At 52.4% G+C, this 27076-nt stretch overlaps 1 protein-coding gene across 1 annotated transcript; it reads left to right on the top strand.

Moving 5' to 3' along the window:
* Positions 1-832: 832 nt before the first annotated feature.
* Positions 833-27076, top strand: ELF5 (E74 like ETS transcription factor 5). Its single transcript, XM_006098071.3, has 7 exons — positions 833-944; positions 7507-7631; positions 18248-18481; positions 21753-21803; positions 24002-24070; positions 25074-25269; positions 25740-27076. The coding sequence occupies exons 2-7, from the start codon at positions 7511-7513 to the stop codon at positions 25834-25836; spliced, it is 768 nt and encodes a 255-aa protein (XP_006098133.1). The 5' UTR covers positions 833-944; positions 7507-7510; the 3' UTR covers positions 25837-27076.

Raw genomic sequence — 27076 nt, 5'->3', positions numbered from 1 at the left:
GGGGGGGAACGCGGGGTTGGAGCGAGGGAGAAAGCCATCACGTGGCTCATCACATCCAGAGATGTTAGAAGTTGAATAAGTTCATGTGTCCAATGCCCTGTTGATGAGTGAAAAAGTGGAAGAAAGACCCAACAATGGTTCTGCAAGCTGGTTCCCCTCGCCTGGTCCAAAGGCACGGATTGGAGGACATGGTAGAGAAGGGGTCCTGTGCTCCACCTAGGGAAAGGCGATGATCATCATCGCTAATAAAGAGCTTATTCGGGGCTTCACCTGCATTACCTGCTGTGACCCTCAGAGCAGCCCAGTGGGTAGTACTATTCTTTGCACCAGAGTGATGAGGCTCAGACAGGCTGATTAAGTTATCCACGGCGACACAGCTAGAAAATGGTGCACCTAGACTTTGAATCCAAAGCCATCTAGCTGCGGAGCCTGTGTTCTTAACCACTGCCCCATCCTGCCCTTCCTCCTGGCCACACAAGGGAAAAGGAAAATGAACTCCTACTCAAAAGCGCGAGACTCCACCAAACCAGGGGGAAGGCTGGCTGCCTCTGAGAGCTCCCCCTACGGCTTGCACGAGTGAGAATCCCCAGCCAACGCAGGGCTGGGCAGAGCACAGAGGCAAGAATTCTGGGCTTGTTTACTGAATTCCCTGGACCACGAGGGAGGGTGGTGAGCTGGGCACAAAAGCAGGATAAAGGTAAACTTTCTGCACGTGAGAACCATCCCTCCGCCCCCCCCCCCCCCAGGAGCCGTGTCACACTGTATGTCATCGTCATCAAAGGGGCTGTGCGTAAACCTGAAAAACCAAACGGACCTGTCTGTAGGTGTTACTTATATCACAAGGCTACAGGTGCCTTTATTTCCACCGGGCGCTGGTGCCGGGAGCACCTGCCTTCTCTTGCCTTGAAAGCCTCCTCTTTGGACCTAGTCAGCGCTGCCCTCACGTAAGCACCCTTTCTTTGCTTTTTTGGATGAATTGTAAGGGGTGTCAGGGCTTAGAGGCTGGGGCTGGGGGCCCGGGTCGGTGGGTCGGTCTCCAGCTCCAGGTTGCCAGCTCCCCTGCAGGTTCCATCAGTCACAGTGCCTCCCGGGAGCTGTGTGACTGGGATTTAACTGCTTGCCTGGGGCGGGGGGGACACTTCTGCCCCCACAGGTTGTGGAGCCACCCACCCCCTTCTCCACAGCCCCCAAACCCCCAGGATCACTTGACTACACCAAGGGGAACCAAGAGAATGCAGACAGGCACTCACTGCCCTACGCCTCCTAAAGCTATCTTTAGGAAGGAAGGCTGGGTTTTACACCCCAAAATATTCAGCTTCAAGGAGAGCCCACCTTCCGCTGGCCAAACTCCTCCTTTCCCCATTGGCCAGCTCAGAGTTCCCTCTTGATACAGAGAAAATACGCTGCCTTATTACAATTTGGGGAATATTTTTTCAGGAATTCATGTGTATGTAACAGCTTAAAAGAAACCCATTTTGCCCTCTCACGCCACCTTCGTATGTAGAGAATCTTTCCAGAAAAGCAGTGATTAGGGTTTTTCCACTGTATTCTCAGACCTTCAGACTGCGGTGTGTGAGGGTTCTTGTTCTTTCGCCCCCTGCTGGCGGCCACTGGTGGCACATGCTCCCCTCTCTAACTGAAGGCTGGGGACCGACCTTTAATTGTGCTAAGAATTTTACAAACCAGAAAGGATGTCGGAGACCCTAAGGTACAACCTCTTCGTTCTACAGATGGGGAAACTGAGGCCTAGACAGTTAGCGTGTTTTAGAGAGACAGCTTCGTGTTTTAGTCTAGAGGCCCCGTGGAGAGGGGCGGTTCGCCCCGCAGAGTGAAGGCTTAACTCTGTGCCCTCGTGTTCTCCGCGACAATGTTTTTCGTGATTCAGGGTGTTCTCCACAGGAGTGGGTGCAGTTTGGCTGTCTGCTTTTCTCACAAGTCCCCTGTATAACAACCTTTTAGATGCATTGATGACGACTGATTCCGCCGCCCCCCCCCACCACCACCACCCCTCCTCCCGGCCTCTGTAAATGAATATATGTGTTGTGTTCAGGGAATATATGCGTTGTGTCCTCTGCATATTTTACTAATTTAATTAAATCCTCAGGAAAGCCTGAGGATCCCATTTTAGAGATGAGCTCAGAGAGGGTCGTGGATTTGTATGCACCACACCTCATATGAAACAAAAATCATTTTGGCTGGCTGAGCCCTAAGACGTGAGTCCCATGTTTCTTTGCTTGTGGGGACAGAGGTAAGATCGAACCCCACCATGGGTTTGATCCAAAACCAACGAGCTTCGCATTGGAGCCCCTCGTAAACCATACGGCAGACCTTCTATGGGTCTCAGCTGCACCTTCAGAAAAACAACCAAACACCAACCCACTGGCGAACTCCCTGAGCAAGCCGGAGGAAAACGCGGACTTTGGCACGATGTCAGCAAGGCAGTTCTCAGCCGCTCTGGTTTCTCCCAGAAGAGCAAACACTCAACCACCCCACCCACGATCCTTTAATAGAAAGTGTCGTAACAGTCCATTGGGTTTCCCTTCATGGGTCCCTTCTTGGGGGCATCCGAAGAGGGGGAAATGGACCTGCCGGGCCCGCAGGGCTGGGGACCCGGTGAGCGTTCAGGTGTCACTGAAGCATCGAAGGAGGAAAACAATTTTGCTTCCCGATGAGACTGCTCAGAGGATGGGCTCAGCGAAGGCCCTTCATGGCCCCCTTTCCCATGGGCTATATCCCGACGGCCTGGTTCTGCCCGGTGATGTTTTGGTGCATAAACAGCCAATGCGTCGATGCTTAAGTGGGTAAAATTTTTGGTCACATGCCCAGAGTGAAGTTGATGATCTCTGCCAGGGTCAGGCAGGAATTTTCCTCCTCTGACAAACTGGCCAAGGCTGGGTGGTTTGCTCCTTCCCCTCTCGCTCCGGAAGGCTGGGCAGAGGTGCTGGTTGCGCAGGCCATGGGCACCGCACCTGCCGCTGCTGCCTCGGACTCGTGCAGGGCGAGAAGCCCACAGGCCTGTCCCTCTGGCTGCGCGGACCCTCCCTGGGCGCACGTGGTGAGTGAGCCGGCTCTCAGGAGGGCGAGGAAGCCCCTAGAGTCAGCGGGGACTTCAGCCTCCATGCCTTCAAGGTCTCACTTTGAAAGGTACCTCCGGCCAGCCTTCCTTGTGCCTGGCAGGGAACCACCCCTGTGTGGATGTGTTTGAACCTTCTCTACTTACTTCCGAGGCAGCCAGCATGGGGACAACATGTGGGGGGAACGGACTCTCACAGCTGTGGGTCTGCTGACGGGCAGTAAGTGAGGGGCCTCCGTGTGTTCAGGTAGCAGAAGAGGAACTGAGGCTTGGAGAGGTGCAAGAGGCATAATCATGACTCCCAGCCCAGTGCTCTCTCCAAGATCTTACGGCCACCAGCCTCTCCGAGAACAAACATGTGTGGCGGGGGCAGCAGGCCCAGGACCCGCCCTGTATACCCTCCTTGTCGGGCTGCAGACTCTAAGTCTAGCGCAGTGCTGCTCAACCTTTTTTTTTTTCTTTTTTTTCGTTATTGCCCCCATTAAGGAGCTTTTTGAGATAATTTTTCTTAGTCGTCTCCCCCCTCCATGAAATGTTAATTCCACAGAAATGCTGTAAGTCATTAATATGCTGTGGCCCTTTGGAGGCTCATGAAACATAATAACATCGAAGATTTTTTTACACCAACCCCCCCCCTTCCATGGACCAAATTTTTCCCCTCTGGGGTCAATGTCACCCCCCTGTTGGGGATGTATGGGCTACCTTCAGGCCGGGGCCTACCTGTCACTGGGCCTCAAGGTCCTCACTGAGAAATGGGGCTCCAAAATGTTGTGGGTTCGATTCCCCATCAGGATACCTGCCTAGGTTGTGGGTTCTATCCCTAGTCAGGGTGTACATGGGAGGCAACTGATCAATATTTCTCTCTCACATCGATGTGTCCCTCTCTTCCTTTCTCTTTCTCTCTCTCCATCTCTCCCTTTCTCCTTCTCTCTCTTTTCCTTCCTCTCTCTCAGTAAAATCAATAAACATATACTTGAGTGACGATTTTAAAAATCCTAAAAAAAAAAAAAAAAGAAATCTTAAGAGCTAAAATGCTCAATTACCGCAGGGACCCTAGAGGGCCTAGGAAGCTGAGCTACCGGGCACAAAGCAGCCATTATTCCTGAACTCACACCTGGAGCACGCTGGCTAAGGGGCCAAGGTCTTTTGTGGAGAGCCCAGAGTTAATAAAACCCTCTCCTAAAACAAACAACTTCTGCTGCTTTTATAAAAGGCATTTTCCCCCAAAGTAAGAAAAGATTACAGAAGAAAAATAGCACAGTGTTCACGTGAGAGGGCCCTTTAAGGAAACTTAAAGGATGTAATTAGCCATAGAAGGAATTACCAAAGGGAATCAGATACAGCCCTGTGTCCAAAACTAGGGAAATTACAGAGCAAGTGAGTGGACCGGTGTAAGGGGGGGAAATATTTAAAGGAGGTAAATGTCCTATTGATCAAACATAGCCCTAATTTTTATATGACTCAACTGAATTTAATGGTCGACTTTTGAGAGCTGTTTGTCAGGTGTAGATGGACCGCTCACTCCTACTGTCGTATTTTGTAGCTGGAGGGTTTCTAACTGACTTTGCAGACCTGGGGATGGTTTTCTATGTTCTTCTATGTGGAGCCCATCTGGCCTTTCCCTGAGCCCACCTGGCCTTTCTCCGAGCCCACCTGGCCTTTCTCTGAGCCCACCATGAAGTCAGGTCAGAGGTGTGCCATCCTCTTCCTCGGTTTTCTGAGCCTCTGGCCCAGAAGGGCAGGGGGCCTTTTCCCCTTGAGCCCTCACTTAGGAGAATTCCCCAATGTGGATTCCAGGAAATGGAAGCGGCTTTGGGCTCCGGGGGCTCTTTCCTTTCTCATAACCCCTATCCCTTTTCAGCCTGCCTCCTGTTCAGGTATAAAGCCAGCCAATCCGTGGGAAAATCAGAGTCCGAACGCAGGCAGCCTTGACCTCTGTTTGATATGGCTCCCAGGGGGAGATCCATGAGCACGATAATCCGCCTGCAGCGTTAACCCTCTGTGGGCCTCGGGAAGGAGGTTCCCCATGGGGTCTGGCAACTCTTCGTGGACGGCACAGAAAGGGACCTGCATGTGAGGCTTTGAACTTGGTTGCTTATCTATGTCAGGAGCATAGTTCTCATAAACATTTGGTGGTGGTGATGATGATGATGATGATGATGATAGATTTGCCAACGCCCCCAAAGAATCGGTCTTCGGTTCTGGAACCACACAATCCCTGCCCCTCTCAGTACTGAGGTCCTACTTGGTATGTAAGAATGCGTGGGATGTCCTGAGGGCGACATGACTGTGTTTTTAGAAAGGGAAGCTGATGGGCTGAGAGTTGAGGATTGGAAAACTTAAGAACTCTCTACCTGCAACATAACATTGCCACCGACTGGCCCTGTGACCTGAAGCAAGCGACACAAGCTCCCTGGGCCTTAGCTTTCTCAGTGCTGGAGGACAGGGCGAGGGGAGCGATGCACTAACTCAGTACTTTCCGGCACTCGCAGTACCTTCAGGAGGTGAATCTGGTCGAAGGTAGGCACACGCTCACGTAAAGAAGCAGAGAGTACCTTTTATAGGATTGGTGGGCCAACAGGCAAAATCCAGGCTATTGTGTAAGTACCTACATAGCCCTTTAATACGTAACCATTTAAAAATGTAAAATCATTTTTAGCTGCAGGCCATTCAAAAGCAGGAGGTGAGCTGGATTGGGCCTGCAAGTTGTACTTTGCTAACCTCTGACTCACGTGGTGCATGGATGAACAATTTTTATTTACGTGCTTATGTCTTCATTTTTACGTATGTTCGGGAATAGTGACTTTCTGTGGATAATGGTGATATCAATTTTTCCTTTTAAGTAAACGTGTTTATGTTCAAACAAAAAAGGGGGCAATTTTATTGAATGTATTAAGTAAATTATGGTGATGGGAGACACATGAGTGGCGTCAGGACACACGGGGCTAGATGACTGATAAGCTCCTGCCCATCTTAAAATTCCCTGAGGCCCAGAGCCCAGTCTCTGCTCTGACACTTACCAGCTGTGTGGTCTTGAGCTGCAGGGTCCCCTTCGCAAAATGGGGGTAGAACCCCCCTATCTCATCAACATTACTTCCATAAGAAGAAAAGAGAAGTGGGGCCAACATATATTTTTAATCCACCAAGTACGAATTCTTTTTTGTCTGAATTGTGGGGACGTGGGAAGCAGCAAAGAGAAACTCGAGAGGTGAGACTGGTGGGCAAGAGTGCACGAGAGTGGGGGGCCCCAGACCCATCTCTTCTGCCCCCACCCCAGCCTCTGCCAGTGTGAGCAGGGACGAGAGCACAGCCACCAGGTCTTGACGTCACATACACAAACCTAAGTTGTCACTCAGACTCCACCCTGCCAGCTGGGTGATGTGGGCACGTTCGCTGGAATGTCAGAGAGTCCCCTCCTCATCCGTGATACAGACCCCGCCTCAGAGCTCGCGTTCTGTGGAGCCCGTGAGGACTGGATGGAAGTCCTGACGTACTCAGCCCAGAGTCCAAAGCGATTGTGTGTTACAGTCACTGGTGCTCACTCTCTTACCCAAACCCCCGGGGCTGGGCGTGCTGCAGAACTCACCCTGCTTCAGGCACCAGAAGGTGACGGTGTACACGCAGCAGAAGACAGACCACCCCTCTCCGGGCATTTCTTCTGGCTCAGCTTAACCCCATCGATGTTCCTGCAGCACACCACGTGAATATTCATCAGGCAGAATAACACACTGCAACTAGGGTTACAAAACTATATAGCATATATCTCGTTTATATATGTCTACAGGGTATAGTTTTTATACGTAGTCTGCATATGTATAGTGTATAGTTTATATACATATAGATGTAACATTTATGTAACAGTATATAAAACTACATAAGGTCAATTCAGAACTGTTTTTTTGGTTTTTGCTCAGAAACGTTTGCACCAAAGATACACACACACACACACACACACACACACACACACACTTTTGGTCTCGGAGCTCTGGGGTTTCAGAATTGTAGATAAGGGTGTGCGGGTGCGCTCATTGATAGCAACTCTGGCCGTGTTTCCAGAAGCACATTGTTAGACATTATAAGCCAGAGTTCAGAAGTCAGATGTGAGTGACTAGGAAAAGTGATGAAAGAGGCAGTATTGGCTAATAAGAGCTCCCATCCTCAAATCCCCGTTTTGCCACTTGCGGGCCATATTCTATGGGCAATTGTCTCAATCCTCCTGCCTCAGTGTCCTCATCTAGAAATGGGAACAGATGTACAAACCTCACGGGGTGTGACAAGGCTCAATCGTGGAAAGCACGTAGAGGGGGGCCTGGCTCCCAGGGGGCTGCCGGTTACGAGTCTTTGCTGTCCTTGTTAAGCCACCGGGGCCCGCTGGGGTCCTGCAGTGGCTTCCAGCAGCCACCGCCTCCTCACAGCCTCTCCCACCGTTGCAGGGTGATGTTGGATTCAGTGACACACAGCACCTACCTGCCCAATGCGTCCTTCTGCGACCCCCTGATGTCCTGGACTGACCTGTTTAGCAATGAAGAGTATTATCCTGCCTTCGAGCACCAGACGGGTAGGTACACCTGGGGAGGCCCATCCGAGCTGGGATGGGCTGGGACAGGAGGTGGTGCTGGCCTGGGCTGGTGACAAGACCATGCTAGGGGCCTGGAAATGCCACCCCTCACCCGTGTCCGGGGCAGGAGGCCAGGGGAGGCCTGAGTGGAAGGAAAGAAAGCACTGGAACCTCACCCCGACCTGCCCAGTTCTGTGGCCTTGGGGCTCTGCTCACCTCTCGGAGCCTCATTTTGCTATTAAGTAAAATGCAGGTGATAATACCAATCCCCTGGAGTTATTGTATTTAAACCCTGTAGTAGAAAGGAACCCTTAGCCCGGAGCCTAGTGTATTGCGATTGTTCCAGTCTCGTGGTTCTGGCTAACATTTGCTGAACACTCCCTGCATCAAAGAGAAGCCCTATGAGAAACAAACAAGTGTGATCCCCACTTTCGAGATGAGGAAACTGAGGCACGGAGAGGTTAAGTGACTTTCCCACGGTCTCATGGTCTGTTGGGTTTCATGCACGTTTACTGGAGCAACTGTCGTCTTAACTATCCCACTCGGTCAGCTCGTGAATGACATCACGCTGGGTTGTTGATATTAACCCTGTTGTTCTCTGAGATTCTATCTCCTTTATCCCTGAAGCAGGGGTGATGAGAGTTACTGTAAGGATCAAGAAGCCAAAGTGTGTAAAATGCGTAGCCTGGCACAAGCAAGTGCTCAGCAAATATGAGTCCTGCCGTGGTCCCCCAGGCTGCCCTCCGCACCCTTCCTCCTCTCTCAGCCGGTTTTCCCCACCGGGATGCAAGCATGGGTCCCTGTGCAAATCCCACGCCAAAGGGAGGCCAGCTGAGCTGTGCCCCAGAAACCCTCTAGGGCCTCTGTCCCCAGGTGCTCGGGTGACTGCACCTCACAGCAAACCTGGCTGACTGCTAGCTCGGCAGGTGCACACCCTGCCGGGGAGGGCGGTGACGCAATTGCTGATCAACTGTCAGCCCTCGAAGGTCCTTAACCCTGTGTGCCCCGCCCAGCAGGTCCCCACTCAGGGTCAGGAGACAGGGTCTGGGGAGCTACACTCCCTGAGGGGGGAGCCCAGGGGAGGCCCAGCCTCCGAGGCTGCTATGAAATGTCCACCACCCCAAGGAAGCCCCTGCCTGCAGGCCAGACGCCAGGGCTGCACAGACAGCCTGGAGGCACTTACCTACCTAATTCAGTCCTGCACCCACTCCCAACCCCGGCCCCATGCGCACAAGTGCACCCATGACATCTTGCACCCTCGTCTGCAGGGTCCAGGTCATTGCATTTGAACCTGGTTCACTCGGATACATATTGCAATTCTCCTTTGGGCCTAAGAAGCACCTGGTTTCCCAGAAAGGTGCTGAGAAATGTGTTTGATTTTCTCTCCTCAATATTTGGTTAAGAGGCTAAATTTGAAGGAGGAACACGAAGGCTTTCAGGGCGCTGTGCCCTCCCCACATGTGGCACGATGGTAGGCCAGGTCCCGTCCTTCTCTCACCCACGCATATCGCAGACCTGCCATCCTGGGGGCCCCTCCCCTGCCTATTCTTCAATATGGACGTCTCCGCAGCAGCTTCTATAGTCATTGGAGCCAGGCACCACCTTTACCTCTCACGCCTCAGTTTTCTCATCTGTAAAATGGAGTTGTAATGATGCCTCTCTCACAGACAGTGAAGTGCATGGGACACAGTCGGGCACATGACAAGCATATGTGGTTGTTTAAAAAGGGAGGATGAAAAGGTTCTAGAGATGGAGAGTGGTGATATGGTTGCACACCAATGTGGATGTATTTAATGCCATTAAGCTGCACACTCAGAAAATGGTAGATTTTACATTATGAATATTTTACTGCAATTTAAAAAAAAAAAAAAAGAGTTGACCTAAGTGATCACCAATAGGATTGCCAGTGCTGCTAAGACCCAGCAGTCTTAGATACTGGCTCAGCTCTCTCCTGTCTGAGGACTCTTCATTCCCATCATGCAATGAGGGGTTAGACCAGGTCATTTCTAGGATCCCTTCCAGAAGCTTCTCTGATTCCCGCATCAGGCAGTATCACAGATGTAGCCTTCGTCCTCCGTCACCCATCGAGAGAATAGGAAGGAGGCCGCCAAGGCAGGAGGCCAGTGGAAATGAAACAGCCTCCAGGTGCGGTCCAGCTTCCTGGTGTTCCCCCCCCCCGGGGGAGCAGCCAGCTGCGGAGCTCAGTGGGATGTCAGACCTCCCACAGGCCGAGGCCGGTGGTCCCAGTGAGCGCCTGGCGCTGGGCGAGCCCCATCTGCGGGAGGAGGGCGGAGGGCCAGGGGGTGCTTCCGTCGTGTTCTCACCCAGACAGACGACACGTGGCTTTGAGTGTCTGCACAAGCCCCCACCGAGAGGGATGTGTCAGGAGACAGCCAGCTCCACCTCTGGACACGGCTCTGCAGCCCTTACGTGCTCAGAGGTCATCTCCTGCCTCACGGGAAGTTCATCTTGAATTCAGAGTTGTCCCAGGGGCAGCTTCCTGTTAGCTTCTGCCACTCACCAGCCCGTGGCCCCACGTTTCTCTAACATCGCTATCCCAGCTGGAACAGCATCGGCCTCCCAGAGCTGGGAGAACGAGGACGGCAGATCCCACCCAGCAAGCGTGTAGCATAGCACCTGGCACTGGGTAGGCACTCCCGGCTCATGGAAAAACAGCTTTTTCTCATCTCTCTTCCTTTTTCACGTTGAACAAAAGCAACACCGGTCTCACCCTTTCCAATGCGGAATCTTTGACAGGCTAGATGCTCTGAGACCAAGGGGAGAAAGAAATGGAGTGCCCAGCAGATGGGTGGTGTCCACGAGCGGGCAGGGAGGGACACTCAACCCCGTCGGGAAGCCCGCTGTCTTCACAGCCGCCCCACACGGCTCTAGCAGAGGGCAGCGGGGTCGGTGCTAACCAAAAGGTGACCTGCTCTTTGAAGCAGGACTTCTGGCGTCGCCGGACTGCGGGCTGGGACAGGACAATCAGATTGCAAAATACTTAGAATTTCATGAATGCACCCTGGCCCTCCCTTGGGCTCTTAGAAGAAAAGAATTGCAAAAACTGGAACATTTTATCAAAGGGATGCTGCAAATATTTCACAAGCATAGGATATTTTCAAAAGATCTCTTCTCTAATCAAATTCCAGCGGCCAAGCATCAAACGAGTCATGAAGTCTCCTGAAGTCTCCTGGCCTCACCCCTACGTGCTAGAGCTCCATCCTCAACCTACACACACACATGCACACACACTCTCTCTCCCCCGATTGCCAAGGTGGCCACACCCACATGTGGTGCCCCCTTTGCTCTGGAATCTGGATTATACTCTGCAGCAGAGGTTTCTAGGTTGGGCAGCTCTGGGGGTTCCTGGAAGGTCCCTTGGCAACCTGGAGTGACAGCTGAGAAGACCGGCCTCCAGCTCCTTCCTCTCCATCCCCACCCTCCGGGAAGGCTGCCGTGCTTTCATTCCGAAGACAGTACGGCACAGTGGTTATCAGGGCGTGGCTGCAGGAGCGGGAGGAGACCTCTATGACCTTAGCTCTGCCTCTTGCTCATGTGTGACCTGGAGAAGGGACTTCACCCTTCCGTGCCTTACTTTCCTCATTTAGTTTGTAAAATGGGTGGCAGGATCTCAGACCTCGCAGCATTGTGCTGAGGACAGCATGAGAAAACGCAGAGTGGAGCAGTAATTGGCACATACTGAGCGCTCCACAAACATGTTAGCGATTATGACCCATTGGGAGATTTTATTTGAAGAAAGAACTTTGAAGGAAGGTGCAAAACCCACTGATCTTAGCTATCAGCTTCCTCCCAGGTGATCAGGGAGGAAGGCATTTGGGTTCCACATGGACTTTTCTAAGCAAGATTCAGGTGCTGGGTATAGAAGTTTGAGAGCACATGCGAAAGAAAGAGTAATGATTTCTAAATGAAAAGCAGATAAATAAATACAAAATGCCTGGACACCCCAGAGCACCCCCAGGGGAGGCCTCACGTTCGCCACTGCTCCCCTATCCTACACAAGTCTGAGCCTTCTGGGCAGCCGTGGCCCCGGGACCACTCAGGGCTTGGCGTTCCCCGTCCCCTCCTAACTCCACACACACCTCCGACCACAGCCCTTTGCTGACACCCCACCATCCCTTCTCCTCTTTTCTCCATCCAGGTCCTTACACTGCCCAGGTTTTTGGTTTTTTGTGTATTTTTCCCCCCATCTCCTCATCTAAATCGTTCCACAGGCTTAGAAGGAAAGCCAAGAAGGGCTCTTGGACGGGGCTAGACCAGCTCCGGGAGGAAACCTGGAAGCAATTTATCATTTCAGGTTTCCCCGCAGAAAGTCCTTCCTTTCGGTGACAAAGCCGCCATTGATGGTGCCTGAGCCGCCCAGTTCACTCACGGGCTGCCCTGGGCCAGAAACTTCCCCAGCTCCCTTTGCTCATAAATCATGCTAATCGTGGTCCAGCCATCTACCTCGGCCTCCTCTGACCCCGGCTGTCTATCTCCCCCTCCCGGTCCCTGGGCTCATTTTGTTCTGTTGTCCCTCAGCGAGACTGAGGCCCGGGTTGGAAAGGCCTCATTTCCCTGAGAACAAATGTAGCCCCAAAATAACAACGAATCTCAGGCGGCATATCAAACGCTTACTATCGTCCAGATGAACAGAGCCAAGTTCTTGACATTCATCGTTTCTTCTCCTTTTCCCAGCAAACTTCCCAAGAGCTGGGCGCTATCGTGATTCCTCTTTACACAGGAGGGAAGCTGAGGTCCAGAGAGGTTAGGAAACTCTGTTAGGATTGCACAGCTAATAAGTTGAAGAGCCAGGACTGCACATCAGGAAGGGCCCTCTCCACAGCCCCAGCTCAGTGACTCCACACCGTCCTGCTCCTCCCAGCGGAAGGTCCCTTTCTCTCCAGGTCAGTTGGCAGAGGCTTAGAGTGGACGGTGGGAACCAGAGTCCGCAGGTTCACGTGGCTTCACAAACTTTCCTGTCTGTGCTCCCCATCAGCAGAGGAGAAAGGTCAAGTTCTCCGGCAGAGGATCCAGGGACCATAAATCTCTAAGCTCACACTACTTTTGCAATACACAGACTTGGCATTCTGCTGCATATCTATTTCGTGGTCATTTCTAAAGAGTCAAAATCTCCCCCCAAATTTTTGTTTCAAGTGAGGCTCCAAGAAAATGAACAGCATTGGCTCCAAAATGTCTACATAGGAAGGGCATAGGGGCAGCCATCCCTGTGGAGGAGAAGGCGAGGGGACTTGCATAACAAAAGATGGAGGTGGGGGATTAGTGGACCCACTCTCTGGCATTTCCGCTAAAGATGCACATACAGCCTACTCACCCCGTCACCTGCTGTCCACCGGGGCTTAGCCCTGCCTTCCCACCCGTGTCAGAAGCATGGGTCGGGGTATGTCCTGATCATGAAGCATTTACAAAGTCACACAGACTCACCTGTGTCCCATGTGTTGAACAGCACTGGCTACCTTACTCATGTTAGCAGTACAAGGACAAATTAGCATGGTTAATAATATAATACCCTTCTTTCATAAAGAAAATGAACCCAAGGCTCTGGAAGGGAACAGAGGTGCTGGCCTACAGAGAGAGAGTGGTGGGAGAGAGAGAGAGCGAGATAGGGAGGGAGAGAGAGAGAGAGAGAGAGAGAGAAACAGAGAGAGAGAACATGTCAGAAGTATTTGAGGAAATGCAATTAGAGTAGTGGTATGGGCAGCCCGACTGTTAACAAGTATAAATGGGTGGTATTTAATGAGCGTTTACTGCATGCCTGCCCCTGTTCTAAGTGCTTTCTGTGTTTTGATTCACTTAATCCTTTCAAGAGCGGGAGAAGGAGGTCCTGTTTTTCCTATTTTGCGGATAAATCCCAAGAAGACAGGAACACTAAGTGTGAGACCACATACCTTTTTGGGGAATCCAAACAGCAGGAGCCCCAGTTTCATGCTCTAGAGCAGGGTTTTCATGCTGCCTTGTGGTGCTACGGAGGGGAAGTCGTCTCGTCCCTTCACCTCAACTCCCAGCAAAGCAGCTCTGCTTTTCTTCCAAATAACTTTTTTTTTTCCAATTTTTTTTTAAATATATTTTATTGATTTTTTACAGAGAGGAAGGGAGAGAGATAGAGAGTTAGAAACATCGATGAGTGAGAAACATCGATCAGCTGCCTCTTGCACATCTCCTACTGGGGATATGCCCGCAACCCGGGTACATGCCCTTGACCGGAATCGAACCTGGGACCTTTCAGTCCGCAGGCCGACGCTCTATCCACTGAGCCAAACCGGTTTCGGCTTCCAAATAACTTTTAATTTGAAGAAAATGCTACTCAACTTACAAAAGTTTACACTCAGCTTGCCCACTCTAAACAATGATCTCCAAGGAGACAACTGTCCCAAAGCAGGTGAAGTTCTCCACCACAAAGTGACTTCCGGGGGGGCCCAGCCTGTGAAAGAGTCTTACTCGACCTTCAGAGTGTTTGTTAAAACTTAATAACTTGCCAGCACTTTTAAAAAATCATGCGATTTCACATAACAATCTGGACCTGGCACCACAGGGCCCACCTTCCCGCATGGCACGTCTCAACATCCCCACGTGGGGCCCTTCAGGCATGGACATTACCTGCTGGCTCTGTGGGCATCTGAGCGTGCCAGCCCCGCTCGGAAAGCTTGAGTCCTCCTTCTAAATGCATGTGCATGCCAGGCTACCGCATCCTGGTCGGAATTCCTCCAGAATTACGTTCTTCCCAACGCAGCTGGCCCTTACACAAGTGTCCTGACCCACCTCTGACTTCCAAGGAGCTGGCCAGCCTGCTGCTCAGCAGTGGCCTGTGGACATTTGGATGAAGGTTACCGGGCACTGGATGCCATCTGTCTTTAACCAGTAGATGTACGCCAAGGGCCTCAGACCTCAGCTTCTCCAAACAGTTTAGATTATTTTATGAATGGCAGACGCATGAAGGAAAACAATTTAAATTTTCAAACGATACAACTTATTAAAGATAACATGTTCTGTGAGTGTATTACCCTTTTTTTTTTCTTTTTTTTTCTTTTTTTTTGGCCCTGAGTTTATCTCTTCCAAGTAACCAAAGGGCAAAGCGTCTGCTTCAGGTCCTTCCCTGGGGTTGCAAACATTGTCATTACCAGTCTCTCCACCCTTTTTCTGATTTTTCAAACCTAGATGATAGATCTAATATCTGCCATCATCCAAATCCTTCTTAGTTAGACTTCAAGGTGTGTATCCAGTTTGGTCCTCCTCAACCCAAGTGATAGGATGCAAAATTCCCACAGCCAAGGAGGTCAGGGTTAGCGTGGGGCCTGGCTCCCTTCCTGGCCAGCTGTGCGGCTTTATTCAAAGCCATCTAACCTCCCAGAGCCTCAGTGTCCTTGCCGGAAAGTGGAGGTAATAACCACCGGTCGTTCGGCCAGCCAGTTACCCTCACTGAACACCCACGGTGGGCCAGGCCGGGCCCCCACACTTCTGATCCTGGGTGAGCCAAGCAGAGGTGAGGCAAGCAGAGGTGGCCCCGCCTTCTGGGGCTCACCATGGTCTGGAGAGAGAGCGAGGGGGGTGTATCCTAATGAGAAGGGCACCTGAGGGGGCTGTGCAGGGAGGGAAGCCTGGCTGAGAGGGGGCCTGCGCTGTGGCCTTGAGGAGGAGCAGGAAGTAGGAGAGGCAGATGGGGACCTCGTCCTGAGTAAGGGAAGCGCCTGTGGAAAGGTGCTGAGCTGGAGGCAACCTGAGGGAGCAACGGGGCCTCCTCACCCCTGCCAGCCTCACCGCTGGGGCCTCAGAATTGCCAGGACAGGACCGCAAGGCACACCACAGCCCAGAAGCGCCCCAGGTCCCCAAGAAGAGCATTTTCCTCTCAGCTCCGGGGCTGTCCTGGTCCTGGCTTCCCTCCAGGGCAGAGCAGCACACAAAGCCGGCTCTGTGGCCAGATGCAGGGGAGAGCTGAGGAGGGAGTCCTGCCAGCAACACCTCCCGGGTGTCGGTGCCCACCCACCCCACCCAGGCATTTCTCCGAACCCTCTAGCTTGGCTTCCAGAAACAACATGGCCCTCTCCAAGCGCCAAAGAAAATAATGAGGGGGTGGAGGCGGAGAGGGGAGGGCATGGAGGCTCGGAGAACCCTTTCCATGAAAAGAAGCAGCAAGCTGTGTCCTCCACCTGCAGGGCACCTCTGTCAGCTCTCAGCTCGGGACCAGGACGGGAGAATGTCAGGCTCATAAAAATCTCTCGTCAGAACACCGGGCAAGCAAAGGGCCCTTCTTAGGTTGGCTCAAGTCGGAAATCAGCGGACAGAAAGCACACAGAGACTCAGGAGTGGCCGCACCATTGTCCCAGGAGTCCCTGCTGGCCACCAGGCACACCCCACTGGCCAGGAGGCCAGCTCCAGCCAGCGGCCAGGGAGCCAGAGAGGCAGTGCCAGCAGGCCCCTCACTCTCCCCACCAAGGCATAGCGGGCATAGAGGCAGTGACATTGGCCTCAGCCACCTGGCACGGTATCGAGCCTTTGAGCCACGTGCACATCGAATTCAGATGAAAAATTATAAATACATTAAAAAAATTTATTTTTGACTGCCCCTCGATCTACTCTAGGGGAGGAAAATCAATTTCTGGAAGGACTGGGAGCTTTAAGGGGAGCTTCCATTTCCGTCTTCTGAAATGCCCAATCCTACCTATTTGGGGGGATTTGAGGAACTTGAGAAGCTGGCATGGGGGTGTCGGGGAGCGGTACACCTCACAGGGCAGAGAACCCATCCCCTGCCTCGGGTCAGAGGCTCCAGGGCTCCCCTGGGGACAGTGGCAGCCAACGCAGCATTTAAGGGGGGATCAGACAGCCTCACTGCCATTAGCTCTGCAGACTAACTCGTGAGTGACCCTTTCTGTCGTCCCCGTGACCTGGGCCGTCAGCGGTGTTGTACTCTGCTCCCTGCCTCTCTCCGCGGGCCTTCTTATTCTCTCTGGCTCTCCAACTGCCTCCCCCCTCGTTCCCTGTTTCATCTCTTCTCTGCGCTGAGCCTGAGGACCAGGGTGATGGAAAGGGAAGAGTAACGGCTTTCAAGTTCAGACTGGGGTTCAAACCCCAGCTCTGCCACACACTGGCTGTGGGATCGCAGGCACGTCCTCCGCGACCCTCAGCTTCCTCATCTGTGACCTCCCAGGGGACGGGGACCAAACTCTTCTTTACCCTGACTCCTTCCCACACGAGTTCTTGCTTTGCATAGAGCAGGTGTTCGATGATCATCTTAATAGAGGCATTAAACTCTCCCGGGCTCCGTTCTAAGTGCTTTTATGTAGATTCACTCTTCTGATCCACAGAACAGCTCTAGGATGCAGGCGCCGCCATTCTCCCCATCTTACCAGTGAGGAAGCCGGGGCTCGTTGTGGAATGAAGGGCCGCATGAATGAGCACTATGGCGATCTCGAGAATTATTTATGTCCAAGAGCCTGACCGGGTACCTGGTACCTCACCTCTTCCGTATCCTGTGTCCGCCACCCTTTCTGTTTCTCCTGCATTGTACCCCAGGCCAGGCACCGCCGCTTCCCCGCCTCCCAGAGAGGATGGCGCCCCCTCTGTCTGAGTGTGTACGGGGGTCCTCTGAAGGAGGGAAGGGGCACTGGTCCTAGGATAGAATTTCTTTAAAACACCCTAGCAGCGGTTCTCAACCCGTGGGTCGCGACCCCTGAAAATACATCCTGCATATCAGATATTTACATTACGATTCATAACAGTAGCAAAATTACAGTTATGAAGTAGCAACGAAAATAATTTTATGGTTAGGGGTCACCACAACATGAGGAACTGTATTAAAGGGTCGCGGCATTAGGAAGGTTGAGAACCACCGTGAAACAACACTGCAACCAATCCCCCCTTTCCTCCAGAGAAATCTGTTATGGAGACCCACAGTCTGCTGGTCTCTGGGCAACGTCTCACCAGCCCTCGGCCCTGCCTCCAGGTGGCCAGAGGCGGTGCACAGACCAGGAGCGAGTGTTGGCAACTGTCCATAGAGCAGAGAGAATCAAATCAGCTTCAGGGGGTGCCCGGCACACAGGAGGCATTTAGTAACTATTGAACGGATGGGTAGTTTCCTAGGTGCCACACAGCCTCTATGTGTTAACCCCAATGCAAACAGCCCTGTGTGTTGGGCACATAATCCTCACTTTACAGATGAGGACACTGAGGCTTAAATTTCTATGGACCTGGCCCCAGTGGGAAGCGACAGAACCAGGATTTGGACCAGGCCTGTCAGGCTCCAAAGCCTGTGATCTTGACACCATGTCGTCTGAAGGGCCTTGTTCTTTCTTTCCCCTCTAACTCCCCTCTTTCTAGGCACCCAACTAGGCCTGGACACTCCCAAGCACAATGCCCCTGTCACTCCCTCTTCTGCCCTCATGTCCACCCACAGGATACAGTCCCCTCTGGTTTTTACTGCAGAATGGAAGGTGGCCTGGGCCCCAGCAGAACCCATCCCCACCCCCCACCCCCTGCCAGGGCTGGAGCCGCTTTCAACTCGTGGGCAAGGGATGAGGATGCTGATGTACCCGGGGCCGCCTTCGGGGACCTTCCCAAGGCTCTCCCAGGGCCATCGTCCCTCACTTCCCTCTCCTCCGGTGCAGCCTGCGACTCCTACTGGACATCCGTCCACCCCGAGTACTGGACGAAGCGCCACGTCTGGGAATGGATCCAGTTCTGCTGCGACCAGTACAAGCTGGACACCAACTGCATCTCCTTCTGCCACTTCAACGTCAGCGGCCTGCAGCTGTGCAGCATGACCCAGGAGGAGTTCGTGGAGGCGGGGGGCATCTGCGGGGAGTACCTGTACTTCATCCTCCAGAACATCCGCTCCCAAGGTCGGTGCCCGGAGGGTGGGGCTGTGGGAGGGGCCGAGGCCTGGACCAGAGGACCCGTCAGGTCCCTCCCTGCCGTGGGACTCCCAGCGCAAACTTCCCCCACTGGCATTTTCTGTTCGGCCAAATCCCATTAACCAAAACCTCTCAGAAACCGGAAGCGCTAGAATGACAGGATCAGAGGTTGTAGGTGAAAGGGAGCAGGATACAGGAAGGCAAGTTGGGTACATTTTTCAAAAGAAAAAGGGAAATTGAAAATAGCATTCAGGGACCACCCGGGCTATACAACAAAATAATGTATTATGTTCATAAAGATTGGCAGCTAAAGCCTGGCTGGCGTGGCTCAACCTATGAATGTCGACCTATGAGCCAGGAGGTCATGGTTCCGGTCACAGGGCACATGCCCAGGTTGTGGGCTTGATCCTCAGGAGGGGGCGTGCAGGAGGCAGCCGGTCAATGATTCTCTCTCATCATTGATGTTTCTATCTCTCTCCCTCTCTCTTCCTCTCTGAAGTCTATATATATATATATATAATATATATATATATATATTTTTTTTTTAAAGATTGGAAGCTATAAAGGGTAGACACAAAGAGGTTTCTGCTTGACCTTTCATTACACAGAAGAGAAGAAAACTAACTAGACCCTTTTCCTTCCCGTTTCCGAGGGAGTCAGACCGTTGTTTTATTTGATCCCGTTCCTAATGGTCCAGGACCAAACAGCCTGAAGGTGGCTCTAGGCACATGACTCACCGCTCCAGCCTGCTCCGCAAGCGGACAGGGGTTTTGAGCACGTATAATTCTGTGTTCTGTGTCACAGATAAAGGAACGGAGGTCCCGAGCGGTCATGTGGTTTCTGCAAGGTCACGCAGCAAAGGGAGATGATTCATGGGAAGTCAGTACAAAGCCAGGGCTTTGAGATCAGGAAGATCTCAAACCTGGTCCCAACCCCAGTTCCAACCCCTCGAGCCGTCAGACTCTCTGAATGTCCCCAGCCTAGTCTGTATGATGGATGGTACTCACCTCCACAGGCCCCTAGACAGGGGTCGGGGAAACGTTACCTGGCGCAGCAGACAGGGACGCCAGCGGCGTAAGTGACAGCTGTCCTTGTCCGTGTGAATATAACCAAGGGCCAGACAGTTTTAAAAACAAACACATCTCAGCTCAACTTGAGGAAAAGACCTTTCTGAAAGTTAGCACCTTCTTTTGGAAAAGCTGCTTCAGAAGATACCAAAGGTAGGAAGCTCCCTGTCGCTGGAGATAATCAGGGAGCCTTGCAGCCCCCTGCGTGGTGGGGCTGCTGCGGCAGGATTCCTGCTTGAACAGAAACCCACAGAGACCTTCGAGGTCTGGGGTTCTTTGCCCTCCCCCTTGATCGGCTCCCATCACGCCTGTCTGAGGGCAGGAGAGCTAAGGATGGTGGCCCTCGGGCACTGCTAAGCTTCTGCCCTGAGAGCCACGGCCCACCAGGAGCACGGAAGGGACAGGCAGACCTGCCGTCCATCGTTGTCCAGCCTCTGCCTCACTATCACCCGTGACAGTGACCTGCCAGGAGCCGGGAGCAGAGGCTGCACTTAGAGTAAGCCCTCCCTGCACAGGGGCAAGTCAGCAGGTCACAGCGGCTCAGGGAGGAACCTGCCCGAGGGGCGGCCTGGCACACGGATCCCAGGCCAGGGAGAGGGTATGCCATCCCAGAGGAGAGCGCGGCCGGCATTGCCAGCCGTAGCCAAACGTCAGGTCGATCAAGTTCATCTCCAGGCCCCAGCAGCCCTGTGCTGAGGTCTCCCAGCTCGGACACCCCCCTGCCCTGGCACTTGTTACATAAAAACAAACACACACAAACCTGGTCCATTACCTCAGGGTCTGAGCAGAACAAATAAGCTAAGAACCAACTCTGTTTGAAACAGGCCATACGTTGCCTCTTCTCATTCTAAGAACTGTCTGGGGCCACGGGGCCACCTGGAACGGTGGGGTTCAGGCACGCGGGGCCAGGGCAGTTATCATGCTGGGCAGCAAAGCCCTCGGCTCCACCGCCCTGCCCCCCTCTCGGATTCCTCCTTCCATGCTCCTCAGACGGGAGCATTGCTGTATATTGAAATATGTGCACCGTGGCCGACCTTTACCACGTCCCAGTCTGCCCAGGGTACATTGTTTTCACCTGTTATCCTGGAAAACTTACTATGAGTGCTGTGTTTCATTCTCCATTTTGGACAGTAAATTATAGGGAGAACTGCTTGTTACCTGGTTTAGGCCTTATCTTACCCCGTAGATTAGGGCTCTGGCAGACAAGGACACAAAACAAATGCTCTTCAACAGGAAAGGAGCCACAGGGAGCTCCGGGGCCCCACATGCTGCCTGGCTCAGTCGGTTCAGGAGGACTGAAGGGCCCGGAAACATGGGACACGGGTCACTGGCAGGAGAGATCAGCAGGCAGCAGGGTGGAGGGTGGAGGAGAGGAGCAGCCCCTCACCAGTCCCCCTCTGGTCTCGGCAGCCCATTGGGCAGAGTGAGCTGAGGCACGTGGCTGACCAGAACCAATCAGAGAGCGGCACTAGCAATACACAGTCACACATGTGCCCTCCCTGTGCCAGTCACCTTCGTAAACGGAAGGTAGTCCTCACATCGGCTCCCCAGCCAGAAAGCAGGAGTGCTTTGGCCTGTGCAGCTTCATGAAAACATGATCTGAAACTCCTAATCCACCCCCAACCCACCCATTTTTCAGACAAGCAAACCGAGGCCCGGCAGTGTCCCGAATCCTCATTCAATCCGCAGAGCAGGTTGTGCTCTTCTCGTGGCCTCCTATGTTCATTTTCCCCTTTGACCGGCACCCAACACGCATTCCAATCCCCGGGGAATTAGAGCCAAGTCATAGACCACAGACTCTTAGACCAAACGGGCGTTCAGTGGTGGCTTTGCCAATGAGGACCATGAGCCCGGAGACTGTGACTGGACAAGGCCTCACAGGGGTCAGTGGCCCAGCCCAGCTCAGAGCCCAGGCCTCCTGGCCTCAAGCCAGGACTCATTCCCAGTGCCCGCTGGGAAAATCTTAGAGGCTGCTGGGAGCGCACTGACCACCAGGGGGCTCTCTCCAGGTGGCCTTTACAGACAAGGTGGTCACCCCTCAGGGCTGGCTTCATGTGGCCCTATAAAAACCAGGTGGCCTCCAAGATCCCACAGAGAGGACAATCCCTCCCTTCCTCCTGGCGTCTCTCGGGCCTGGCCAGGGGAAACCACGATTGCATGACATGAGCTGTGCTTTGCTTTTTCCTTCCCAGGTTACTCCTTCTTCAATGATGCTGAAGAGACCAAGGCCGGCATCAAAGACTGTGAGTAGCCCAGGTCCAGCTGCCCGAGGCTCTGCTGCGGCCGCTGTTGGGCAGGGGGCTGATCGCTTTTTCAGGACCACCCTGAGAGGGTGACGGCCTGAGACAACCCCAGGCCAGGAGAAGGCAGGAAAAAATGTGGTGGACAGAGCCTGGGCTGGGGCCTGTGATCTCCTAGCCTACCCCAGGCTCAGTTTCCCTGTCTGAACATTGTGGGTAAGATCCAGAAACAGTGCATACAGAGCGCCTGGCATGCGCCAGCGGCATAGATGCTCCAAAACTGGTGTCCGCGAGCAACAATCATCCTAATGACTGACCGCTAGAGGCCTGTGGTTGAATCCGAGCTCACTTAGCAGGCCGAGTGTATAATGATAAGGTGATGGAGGCCCGCAAATGGCCTGATTCATTCTGAAAATAAGCGCTCGCTGTTTTGCTCTTGCAGATGGAGGTTCAGGAAAGAGAATTTTGTGGCTTTGGCCTGGGGACCAGGATGTAGGCCCTGGGCAGGCCCCTCCCCTCCCGGACTTCAGCTCATTCATCCGCAAAAAGACAGGGTGTATGGTGATTCCAGAGAGGTGCAAGCTGAGGGGCAGACGGACAGATCGTTTCTTATGATTTATTTTTTCTCTCCTTAAAGTCCCAAGCAGTCACCTGAGGATTCAGATGGTCTGGTTGATGAAGGGCTTTTTCTTCAGTTTGAGTGCAGGCGGCCAGGTGCAGGAACCACGTGCTGTGGGCTAAGGCAGGCGCCCCGTGCCCCACGGAACACGGAGCCCTCACAAGAGCAGCTCTGCGTTCCCCGTGAACAAAGCTCCCACCGAGCTCCCTGGCTCTGGTGGAGCCCCTTCTCACCCATTTGCAGCCATCAAACCCCAGCTTTCACCACCCAGCCCAATCCAGGCGTAGCCCCTAGAAGAATTGAGCCCACTGAGGCCCAGGGGCCATTCCTGAGTCTGAGGCCCAAGGCTGGAGCCCAGGGCAGGCCCCTGCTCTCTTTTCTAAGCAGCCGTGAGTTTGACCTGACCACTCCTTTCTCAGGGTCAGGTCTCCACTTATAAAGGGGTGTCTATTTGTCAGCCTGCCTTCCTCACAGCATAGGAGGAGGAGAGGCTAGGAAGGAATACTGTGTCCCATAAGTTCTTTAGAATATATACTGAATATATAACTAGCCATAACTAGAGTCAGGACAAGAATACTAATACTAGCAGCTAGCTTTTATTGAGTGCTTACTGTGAGCCAAACCCTGTGCTAGAATCTTTACAGACATTGTTTCGGGTCATCTTTCCCATAACCCTGTAAGGCAAGTCCTAGTACCATAGCCTTTTCACAGGGGTAGAAACGAACGCTTAGTAGGGTGAGGTGACAAAGTTAGAAGGTGACAGATGACCCGGGTGTGTCTAAATCTGAAGCCCTGGATTGCTTTGCTTCCTCATCCATCTCTTTCTTTCTCTTTTCTTCCATTCATTCATTCATTCACTTGATAAACATCTATTGAACACCTACTATGTGCCAGGCCCTGAGCTAGGCACTGGTCTCTTTGCTTTCACCTGTGTTCCTTCCCGTCTGTTCTCCATTCACCAGCCAGAGGGATCTTCTTAAAATGTGAATCTTGTCCAACTCCAAAGTCTTCACTTTACTCTTAGAATAAAATAGCGAGTTCTGCAAAGAAGGCCCTACGTGACCTGCTGGCAGCCCGAGCACGCTATCCCTCCTCCACTCGGCTCCTTCTCATCTTTATCTCTCTGAGCAAATGTCTCCTTTTCACGAGACCCTCCCAGGCCACCCTATCTAACTTACCTCCTTTCCTCCACTTTCCCTCTCTATCCAATGTCTGGTTTCCTTCACAACACTTCAAAAAAACAGGGGCAATTTGTTTGTTCCATCTATGTTTTCCCTTGGCCACTAGTCCTTAAACCCCACATGATCAGGGACCAAGTCTGTCTCATTTGCTCTTGTAACCACAGCATGGAGCCCAGACCTGGCCCAGAGCAGGTCCCCAGTGTTGGGTGCAAACTCTCCTGAAAGACAAATACTGAGTCTTCGGCATCTTTGCACCTCCCACCTACTAATCATCCCCAAAGCGCCTAGCGTGGTGCCGCCTCCCAGAGAGGTGTTCCATCCATGTGCCCACTCGGGTGTGACTTGAGGCCTGCATGTGGCCTCTCCATTCCTTCCTACAGCTGTGACTCATTCTGTTCCAGATGCTGATTCCAGTTGCCTGAAAACAAGTGGCATCAAAAGTCAAGACTGTCACAGTCACAATCGAACGAGTAAGTGTAGAGACACCCTTTTCATTTCTAACTTCCTAAAGCCATTCACGAGGCAAGGCCACCTGGTCTCACAGACTTTGAAACTGGCTGTTTACGTGGGACCCATTATTTCCCGCTTAGAAGTCAGTACAGAAATTGACAGGGATTTTGATGAATGCTGTCAAATTCACATTGGTTTCTTTCTCACTTGGGAATGGCACTGTAAGAATTAAAATGAGGAAGTAAAGACAGTGTCTAACCATGAAGAGGAAAGGTTTATTTGTCCTGGTCTATTGGCCGGGGGGGGTGGGGGTGGGGTGGGGGGGGGCGTGGCAAGGGGGGAGGTCTTCACACTGAAGTGCTCAGGGGCAGCAGCAGAAAAAAACACCAGGAGTTGGCAGTCCTGTTAGCCTTTCCTGGAACTGAGACAGACCTACCCGGTGCCGCCCACCTGCTGAGCTTGGTTCTGGCCACTTGATCTGTATTAAATCCTAACCCTCTAACCTCCACTATGAAGTAGGCACTCTTATTATCCCATTCTACAGGTGACGAGAGAGGTTGCAATGACAGAGCTAGGAAGAGGTCAGTCCACGCCCCAATCCCAGGCAGCTGGACTCCAGAACCAGCCGAAGCCACAATACAGTGGAACAAGGGAAATACCAGCTTTTTGTGAAAAAATCTAATTGTAGGATTGGTCCACCCGGACAGTTGTGGCTGTGGGAGCCTGATACAGCCCACTGCCTGTCAGAAAGAATGAAAAGATTGTTTCACGGTCATTTCATGAATTCCTATAACCCTTGTAAGGCAAGTCCTAGTGGTGCCACAGAGCAGGGCAAGGCCACGGTACTGCTCGTCCGTGCGTCCCCAAATGTCAGTTTTGAGACAGATGTTTCCCAGCTCAGCGAGGTTCCGTCCTAACCCCACAAGGCAGCAATTCTCGTGTTCTCATGGGTTCATGAGAAGTGGCACAACTCTCTTAAACTTTAAAAAAAAAAAAATTAAGTCACCTCCTTTCCTTCCGAAGGCCTCCAAAGTTCTCACCTCTGGGAATTTGTGCGCGACCTGCTCCTGTCTCCCGAAGAAAACTGCGGCATCCTGGAGTGGGAAGACAGGGAGCAGGGCATTTTCCGGGTGGTGAAATCCGAGGCCCTGGCAAAGATGTGGGGACAAAGGAAGAAAAACGACAGAATGACGTACGAGAAGTTGAGCAGAGCTCTGAGGTGAGTTAACGGCCACGAAATGCCACGAGCCTCCGGGCGGTTGCATCAAATGGCCAGCCCTGGGACGGTAAACTGCTTCTGCAGCTTTTTTTTTTCTTTCGTGATGATCGAAAGGTCATGAGACAACACTCCGCTTCTTAGTTCCAGGTGGGATTATGGTCTGTAAATGGACACGCCGTCCTTTTCATTCTTGGCAGTGTTCCCGGGGATCACTGTGCATCCGGCCACCACACACACACGCACACACACACACACACACACACACAGAACACGTTCGGAGCTGAATGTGGGAGGTTCTGTAGTTGAGGTGTCTGGGAAAGCTTTCAGTGTAAGCTGAGACCAGGGTGTGAAAATACCAGGGTAACCAGAGCCCAGGCTGTCCCCTGAGAAGAATGGGGAGAGTGTTTATGTTCCGGTGCTGGCCTGGGGTGCAAGCCCTCCCCCTGGTTCTCGTCTGCTGTCTTTCTCAGGTACTACTATAAAACGGGAATTCTGGAACGGGTCGACCGAAGGTTAGTGTACAAATTTGGAAAAAACGCACACGGGTGGCAGGAAGACAAGCTATGACCGGCTCCATCGTCTGGCTCCTGCTGATGGATCTCTGAAAGCAATCACGTCGCAATAGACATTTGCAAGTCTTGTTTTTCGGTTTGTTTGTTTTTTAAACGTGCAAACGTGCTGATAAAGTTTCTCCACATCTCCGCTTACATTTGGATTCAGAGTTGTTGTTGTCTCCTCACGGGTGATGGCAGCAACTCTTAAGAAATCCCGCTGCTTTTTTTTTTAACCAAGGGGGGGGGGACCTTTCCTGGTACCTTGAGCAAACATGGCTTCCCTATTCGAGAGGCACAGAACCTCAGCAGCCAGAGGCACGGGTGCAGCTCAGAGGAAAGGACCCAGCTCTGCCTTTAGACCCACCCGGTGCTCCCATCCCCAAAGCTCCAAAGTTCCCACACACTTAGCTGTGGCAACTCACAAAGGGAAGAAGTGATTCGTTCGTATTTAATGTAACAGGAAGGGGTGACGTGCTAAGACAAACATACTGTAGGTTTTACATCGTTAAAATAAAATCCCATAGAAAAGCTTCTTAATTAGTGGAAGGGCTAAGCCATCCAGCTGAGCATAGGTTAACAAGACGTTTCTCAACCAGCACATCTTCATGACCACTCATCAACACTCCCACGGCTTCCTTACCGAATAACACACTAACCATTAGACACATTCTTCATTCTTGCTGAGTTTATTTCCCTTTTCTCCTGCTTGGGGGGGGGGGGGGGCATCCGACAGGCAAAGGCACTTGCATCAATTTCCAAATCACGGCTGTTTCTATGACTCAAGCTGTCAACACGATGAAATCATAATTCGTTGATTCTGTCCGTGCCCAATGGAAATGTCCTGACAGCTCAGTCACAGCCAATGAAATTGAGTCTCTTCTGTGTTGCCTTCCTACCTGATGTGTCCTCAAGCTCCAAAACATATTTCCTTGACAGAAATGGCGACCAAACGCTCACAGGTTACAGGGTGCACTGACAGTCTCATGGGCCACTGGTAGGGATGCCATTAATGACCTCCAACTAGGTGGACGGCCGGGACTTCTATGCCACCAGAGCAGGAAGCTTCGTGTGGCGAGGCACTGCACACCACAGTCCTGTGCTGAGGACCTCCATGCTTAGAGTTTAACTTCAAAAGCAACTTGTGTGAGCCCAGCCAGAGTGGCTCAGTTCGTTGAGTGTTGTCCTGTGCACCTAAAGGTCACCAGTTCAATTCCAAGTTAGGGCACATAACAGGGTTTCAGGTTCCATCTCCG

This window comes from Myotis lucifugus, unplaced genomic scaffold (genome assembly GCF_000147115.1).
Source record: "Myotis lucifugus unplaced genomic scaffold, Myoluc2.0 scaffold_218, whole genome shotgun sequence".
Classification (NCBI taxonomy): domain Eukaryota; kingdom Metazoa; phylum Chordata; class Mammalia; order Chiroptera; family Vespertilionidae; genus Myotis; species Myotis lucifugus.
This window is presented reverse-complemented; position numbering and strand designations above follow the sequence as displayed.